Genomic DNA, 8,335 nt, shown 5'->3' on the forward strand with positions numbered 1-8,335 from the left:
TTTTTTAGTTCCGAGAATCGACTGTCAAATGCTGCAGCAAGATTTTTTATTTCATCAGCGTACTTGAAGAAATTTTTACAATGGCTGATTTTAAATTGATTTAGCGTTGGAAAATGTTGATCATTTCCATTTCTTATTTGACATTCAAACAATGACAATTTCATTCGAAATGCTTTGACTTGATGGCATGCATTAGTAATCAAATTATCCTGTCCTTGTAACTCCTTGTTTAATTGATTAATTTTTTCGGTTATATCTACCAAAAAGCACAGATCTAGCATCCATTCTTCATCATTTAATTCAGTTAATGTCATTTTCTTATGCATCATAAAACTTTTGATTTCTTCTCTCAAGTCGAAAAAACGTTTTAAACATTTTCCGCGACTCAGCCATCTGACATTGGAAAAATACACAAGATCACCATAGTGAGAATATAACTCGTTCAATAATTCTTTAAACTGGCGATGTTGAAGTGCATGAGAACGAATGAAGTTTATAGTTCTTACAACCACACTCATAACATGGTTCATAGACAACACTTGCGCGCACAAATTGTGTTGATGTATCAAGCAGTGTATTACAAATAAATCATTTTTTATCTAAAAAAACTGCGACCACTTCGACAAAAGTACCGAATTTAATAGTCTTTGCTGATTTCTCAATTCAGATTTAAGCGAATCCAGTTTCCTTGTTTTCAATTCCTTACTAAATTTCGCGTATTCGGAATGCTTTGTTTCATAATGTCTTCTTACATTGTACTCTTTCACCACCGATACTTTCTCCTTGCAAATTAAACATGTTGGCTTGGAATTATGCATTATAAAAAAGTAATCTTCTTCCCAATGATTGCTGAATTGCCTGTTTTCTTCAAAAATTTTCCTTTTCTTCATATTGATAACAGCTACAAAAATAGATAAACTTTAAAATTTATTAAACTTATAAAATTTATCTTTATTTATTAAACTTAAGAAAAATTTATCTTGAATGTATTTATAGGTTAACTACATACAAAATTTCTCTCGCGGGCCGCACCAAACTCCATCGCGGGCCGCATGCGGCCCGCGGGCCTTGGGTTGGCCAGCCCTGCTCTATATGATACAATCGGTTCCAATAAGAACTGAAATTATCGAATCAAGATGGAGGCTATTTTTAAATATACTTAGAAAGGACATTAACACTTCCGCAAACATTACAATGGACAATTACTTTGACAATGAAAACAGAAAATTGTTCGAAGAAAGACCTAAATTTACTCTCCCTGTTGTTCTAAACAAGAATCTTAATAAAATTGGAAAAAACCCAAATGTGCGGACGACCTAGAAGAACTATGAAAAGACGCAAAAAACAGATAAAGAAATTTGGTGAATAGAATCTCGAAACGTGTGCCACGAACAGAATCTTGATTAATTTACATTCTATTATTCCCGTTCAGGAAAGGACTGGCACTCGTGTGGGATGTTACCTGCGTATACTCATTTTCCTCATCATCGCTAATCGACCCTGCTTCCCGTCCTAGATCTGCATCTGCCCTTGCCGAATCTACAAAAACTGCAAAATATGGCTCTTTGACCGATACCTGCTGCTTCATTCCTCTGGCTTTCGAGACCAGCGGGATAATTGGACTCAAAGCGCTCAAACTACTCTCAGAGATTGGTTTAATCATCTCGGGGAGGAATGAAACGAGCTGGCTTTTTCAGCGGACATCGTTCGCAATATTACGTGGAAATTGCCTGTCCATCCGCTCGGCGACTTATCTAATTTAGTTAACTTCTCGTTTTCTTGTTCTACAGAAAAAAAATTTACAAAGCGTTCCACGACTTTTTTGTCCCACTGTACCTATAAAGACTTGATTTTATTATGTTAAATTCGAATATTTGGACACCACACACCAGGATACACATTGAAAAACTTAAAAATAATCAAATGAAAGAAAAATGTCCAAATGAAAGAAATTCTACTTATTAAGTGCGAATTTTCTGGCCAATTTGACTTGTTCGATCCATGTCTTGAGCGAGCCATTTTGTGCCACGACTTTAGCGTTGGAGCCATCAGGAATAATCTGATTACTTGCCCTTAGTCTTTGATATTCACTTCTCTCTATTTGAGTGAATCCCCAATTACGAGACACAGCAATCTTTTAATTCACAAATATTCAGCCAAACCACATGCTTCCCAGCAAATTTATGCTTGGCTCTTGTTAAGGCAATTTGGGCCTGCTTGACATGGTGGAGTTTCCCTCGGATAGACAGAAGGATCTGCCCAATGTCAACTCTCGCTGCTGTCCCCACGGGCTTCCCCCAGGCATGTCTCATTCCAGTTTGAAGTCTATCAGCCCCAGCACACGTGAGGACTTTATTCGTTCTGATGACATGGAAAGGATGGACATGAATTCGGAGATGATAATTTTCTTTTCCGCACTTTTTGTCCATGTATCTGTTTGCAGCAATTCTAGCAGCCTCTAAAGCCTCAGATGAAATTTGTTCTCGTTCTTTAGAGATTAAATGCACACAAAGTGGTAGATCGTCCACCTTGGCCTTTTTCCGTCCACAGTCATAGACTCTGACCCTCGGATCTGGTGGTACAGATAAGGACAATTACCAGGAACTCCTCGACAAAATCTTGATTTTGGAAAAGGCTTGTTTTTCTGGTATCGAGAACTATTAAAATATGTTAGGGATATTTAAATTGAACCATTTTGCTGGCTTTCGTCCCATTTAGTAGTAATCTATATAAAAATGTAAAATGAATTAAAATAATTGCTAATTAGGATACCAACAAGAGGAGCACGAGCTGTAATTTGATTAAAAAAATTAAAAGAATATTTAAATATTATAATTATAAATAGAAAAATTCTTTTAATATATAATTTTAACATGATATTCATTTATTTGAGCATTCTTAACTTAACCAACATTCACAAGAGCGGAATAAATGGGGTTCAGCTTAATTTTTATTTGTTTTGGTTACAAACTCTAAATTATCTTTAGTAACCACTTCCACTAGAAAATTCTTTTAGTTGTGAATAATTTGAAAAGGTTAGATCTCAAATTCTTTAATGAAACTGTTAAATGTGTTCTACCCAGCGTCTGGTTTTTAGCGATAAAAGAACAATTACCGTTTTTTGGTTTCTCATAAAATCTCTAAATATTGTTTTTAACTAAGTGATTTAAAATTTTTTTTCTAGGTCTAAAAGACTTAATCAATAGAAACAGTAGAGGATTTTTCAGTTATACAAACAAGACATCAATAATACTATTGATCATTTTAATTATCTTAAAAGCATGAAAAAAGCGTTTTCAATTTCTTTCTTTTTTGTCTTTAACTAGGAGACACGAAGCTGCTTGCTTCTCCAAAACTTGCAGGTACAAAAAACCAAGAAATAAGTTCAGGAATGTCAGAATCACTTATTTAAATTAACTATAGATAATTTCTTAGTTTTAGACTTTTCTTAATCATTTATTTCAACGATTTTTAGTTTTGCCAACATTTTTGATTTTCTCAAAAGTTTAAAAGTCTAAATTCAACATTGGAAGAAAATTAGACAGGTCAAAGGATTGTAGAAATCAAATTTAAAAATTAAAATAATTCTAATTTCCCATTTAAATTTATCTAAAATTACATTTTAGAATTTTGAGTAAAAGATGGATAAAATTAAAGTAAGATATCAAATTTATTAGATCCATAATTCCTTAATTTCATTAATACCGTCATCTATGCCTTTAAGCCAATATGTTGTCTGTTTTCCTTTTCCCTAAAAAATAATAAAAATTCAAAATATAATGACTTTTATATCAATAATTCCTCTTTCAATTGTTTTAAATCTGGGGTCCACACTCAACATTTTTTGACAGCTTGAGCTTATTTGTATTTTCATCGCTAAAATTTTTTGAAATAAAAACCACCTTCTCCGGTTGACTCCATTCTGGAAGCAGTATTGACGGTATCACCAAACAAGCAATAACGAGGCATTTTTATTCCAACAACTCCTCCACAAACAGGACCTACGTTTTTAGACCTAAATAAAAATACCAGAGTGAATTCCAATTCGGATTTTTAGTTCATTTATTGTTTTTTCAGAAGGGATTTTCAGTTGATGGACAGCATTAAGAATATGCAGAGCCATTGCCCCAATTTCCAAGGCATGGTGAGGATTAACTTCTGGAATTCCCGAGGCAACCATGTAAGCATCGCCAATAGTCTCAACCTTTCAATAAAATATCAAACTAATTATACTTTATAGACATCAAAATCAGCTATGATTGTATCAAGAACAGAATAAAGGTGATTTAATAAATTTACAACTCCCATTGGTTCCAATTCTGAGCTAATTTTTGTAAATCCAACAATATCACTAAAATAAATTGTGACACTTTCGAATAATTTTCCTTTGACTTCTCTCCCTTGACGTAAATCCTCAGCTACTGACCTAATCAAATTGGAAACCAAATAGTCTTACATTGGTAACATCCGATATAAAAGATCTTCTGACCTAATCAGCAATTCTTCTGATCTTTTCTTTTCTTCTTCCAATTGGCATGTTCTTTTTTCGACCATTTCTTCCAGATTGTCGGCATATAAACTAAGTTGAAGCATAAGTTGGTCCACCACAGACGTTATTTCTGTTCCTGGACAGTCTTTTCTGTTATAAATAAAATGAAACAGTCATACTTAATTATCTCAAGGATTTGTTTTGGTAATGGCCTTTTAAAAGGCGGAGAGTAAATACATGTATTGATTACGTCCAATATAGCCATAGGACAGTCGTTGTCCCAATAATCCATAAGATCTACTTTTGGAGCAGCATTATTTTTCAAAATAAATTTTATAAGTTCTATGTGAAAATTTACGACTATGAAAAACATGCCTACTGGGTCTTTTTCTGTTTTTGAATAGACAAATGGGTGCTCTCGAGTGATAATTTCTTGAAGAATGAGTCCAAAGCTATACATATCACAACAGCGTTCAGATTCAACCCCTCTATAGTCCTTTAGACTACCAAAGACCTCGGGGGCTGTCCAAAGAAGATCTAGAAGCCTTAAAAAATCAAATGATGAACCAATTGATAAATTTAATATTTCAAAATTACTGAGCGATCCGTAGTTTAAAAGGTTGATTTTTTTTCTTATTTTTGATTTGAACACATTTTTTGGGGAAAAATCCATCAATTTGACTGCATAGCGACAATCTACGATGCAATTTCGACTTTGAAGATAGCCATGGAAATTTATTTTACTGTTCTGCAGATACTGCAATCCCTTTAACGTCAATTTATATTGGTTTGACATGCAAGATGTCTTTGATAAACGAAACTTTAAATTTCCAGTCCATTTGAAAATCTTCGTCGAGGATCATATCTTGGAGAGTTCCTTTCGTGGTATGTTCGAACAACATCACTGCGACATTGTTCTCCAAAGAGGCTCCAATAAAACGAGCCAAATTATCATGGAAAATAAATCTCATCTAATTCATGGAATTGTGAATTTTTTACATTTTCAATGTCTTTAATAATTTGATTTTTTTCAGAGTTTTGAAATTTAATTTGGGTTACATATACTGGTTCGCCCTTTATGTCAAATTAAAAAAATTATTTTAATGAATGAATAGTTTAAAACAGTACTTGATAAGTAGCAATTTTATCCGAAACCCTTTTGTTGTAAAAACTGAATCTCTTCACAGATTTCTTAAACAATTAAATTTTAAACCTACATAACTAAATCTGCTTTTCTTGGTAATATTAGACTTGAGATATTGAAGTTCATTTTTGTCGATTTTCCACCATTTTTTGTTTAACGTATTATTCATCTTTCGCTTAATTCTGACTAGTTAGATTTCTAATGATTATAATTCACATTTTTAAATATGTTTCTTTATTTTTTTCCATGCCATGCTTCGTGAGTTGTCCAAATGGGTCTTTTTCATTATTTTCTGTAGTTTTATGCTGCATTTGACAAAAGTTAGTCGATAAAAAGACTATTAAGCAATTATTCACAACAAAGAACGCAACAAATTGACTGAAATAATTGTGCAGCAAGCAAATAAAGAAGCTGTTTAAAAATTAAATTTTTTTATATTGCCTGTCCATCCGCTCGGCGACTAATCTAATTTAATTATTAAAAAACTTTTAACTACTTATTTGAGTAATTCTAAACATTAAAAAAAATTTTTTATATAAACTATGAAACAAAAAACATATGAGTTTTCTTTTATAATCAAATTAAAAATTAAATTGAGCACAAGAATTAATTAGTAAATTAAAAAAAATCTTATTTTATCATTTAAGTAAGCTCTCAGCAATTGTTGATACTAATTCTTTTCATTTATCGTAAAGACTTGGTGGATTTATTAAAATATTGAGGAATAGACGACATGGCAAGCTTATCGTTTCTGGTCAATGCGGTTTAAATTTTTGAATAAATATATTTAATTATTATATCAGGCAAATATTGATTATTCTTATTTTGCTTATTCAGTTTTTAAATGTTGAGCCAAACTCTGGTATCATTGGAGAATAATGTCTTCATTGATACAAACTTTTGTTCAGATTTTTGTCAAAAGTTGCTTTCTCCCGAAAGTCCCATTCTCAATATATAAGGCTCTTCATCCAATATCTGATTTTTAATATCGTCCATACATTACAATCGTCAGCAATAGTCATACCGCTCTCAAAACTTTTTGTTAACTACAATGCTTTAAATAAATTTAGATTTATAGAAATTAGTATCATCCGAACTATGAAATATACTCATTTGGCAAAAAAGAAATAATATGTTATTAAAAGTAAGCATAATTCAAAGACGATCGTAACACAAGACGCATTTCGACCTTGACTGGAACTTTAAGAATAGTAGAAAGCAGTTCTTCCAAAAATCCCATTTTAAAAAAATACTCAGTAGAAGGTATTGCGTATTTCAAAAAGCCAGTAATAACAACAGGTGCAGAAGGACGGCGTTTAATGATTGTTTCGGTCGAGAGGTCATGATCAAAGACACTCTTTACAAATTTCCTGATCAATGCGTCCTCAAACATAATATCTGAAGCAAGGTAAAAATCATCCAAATTGCCTAGTGGTCAGTTGGGTTAGAGTTACCAGTATTTATGGAATTCCACGACTTCTTTACTGAAATGTGCTCAGGGGACTGCCATTGTTCGTATGTATAGTCCTTGGGTCTATTCGGAGAAGCCTTGGGAACTCCAGATCTGCGATTTTTAAACAGAATCATTGATGTGTGGAGTTGACGTGATGGGAAAAAGTACTTCTGTATACATATGGATGTAATAAGCCCCCTTTGATAGATAAAACATGATGTACCCACTTCATTAACAAATTTTAAAATTAATTAAAATTAAGATATTTTGAAATATTTTAAAAAAGTTCAACATCCACACTATTTTTTACAAATTTTAATTAATTAGTTATTAAGAAAATCAACTCAATTGAAATATGATACCTGTTGTCCTGGTAATCAGCATGTGACGCCAAAATCAATATAATTTTGAAATTTAATTGGTATAAACTAAATAAATTTTTTTAATAAATTATTTTGCAAATTACATTGTTAATTAAAAAAATGAAATAGAATACCGCTTTATTACCGCTTAGAGTTTTCGTGTGGTTATTTTATTTTTTAGATTAAATACAATGATCTATCAATCAAATAATGAAATCTCATCAACCACCGAAATAGACGAAGTTAACTTTTTTATTTATAATATGATTAGCGTAAATTAACTCTATATTTCCGTTGGCTCTTAAAAACTGCAAAAAAATCTGATATAACTTTTGTTATATCAATCGAACACAAAATTTCGTCATCCGATTTACGTTCTCGTCTTGGGGATTCTTCTCTCTACCATTCCGCCTGTGAGGAGCTTGGCATTTTAGACGGAACGCAGATTCTTGGTATCCCTTCTATATTTAAGTGTTAGGACACGTAGAGATTATAAAAACTCTCATAAATCACGGATTGATGGAATCTCCAGAGGATATTGGATTATTGGCATATAAATTGGGAATATTGGACATGGTTTTGTTTTTTTTGGACATATTTTTAGATCGCTCATTGCAAAATCATTGAATCTTTAATGAAATTTGTAATTATTGACTTGTGTGGTTTTCGATGTAAATTGGGACAAGTCTTTGACCCCACAGAGGCCATTGTAAAATGGATAAACGACGTGGAATTTTTTATTTTTGAAAATAAAAACGAACTATACGCCTCTTTTGACCACATTTTGGAAGCTAAGTCATCTTGTCTTGTAAAATTGTTTGGATTTTTATATCCTGATTTGATTGGTTTGTTTTTTATTTGATTTGTTTAGAGCAGAGTGGAATAGT

At 32.2% G+C, this 8,335-nt stretch overlaps 2 protein-coding genes across 2 annotated transcripts; both read right to left on the reverse strand.

Annotated features, from left to right (window-relative positions):
- Positions 1-3,719: 3,719 nt before the first annotated feature.
- LOC115227190 (atrial natriuretic peptide receptor 2-like) lies at positions 3,720-4,622 on the reverse strand. The gene is made up of 4 exons (XM_029798100.1): positions 4,457-4,622; positions 4,234-4,426; positions 4,030-4,198; positions 3,720-3,751 (listed from the first exon to the last, which is right to left on the reverse strand). The coding sequence occupies exons 1-4, from the start codon at positions 4,591-4,593 to the stop codon at positions 3,720-3,722; spliced, it is 531 nt and encodes a 176-aa protein (XP_029653960.1). The 5' UTR covers positions 4,594-4,622.
- LOC115227191 (resact receptor-like) lies at positions 4,614-5,454 on the reverse strand. The gene is made up of 3 exons (XM_029798101.1): positions 5,057-5,454; positions 4,865-5,026; positions 4,614-4,831 (listed from the first exon to the last, which is right to left on the reverse strand). Exons 1-3 carry the CDS (start codon positions 5,283-5,285, stop codon positions 4,614-4,616), a joined length of 609 nt encoding a protein of 202 aa, XP_029653961.1. The 5' UTR covers positions 5,286-5,454.
- Between the last annotated feature and the right edge of the window lie 2,881 nt (positions 5,455-8,335).

The sequence above is a fragment of the Octopus sinensis genome, unplaced genomic scaffold (genome assembly GCF_006345805.1).
Source record: "Octopus sinensis unplaced genomic scaffold, ASM634580v1 Contig02042, whole genome shotgun sequence".
Taxonomy (NCBI): domain Eukaryota; kingdom Metazoa; phylum Mollusca; class Cephalopoda; order Octopoda; family Octopodidae; genus Octopus; species Octopus sinensis.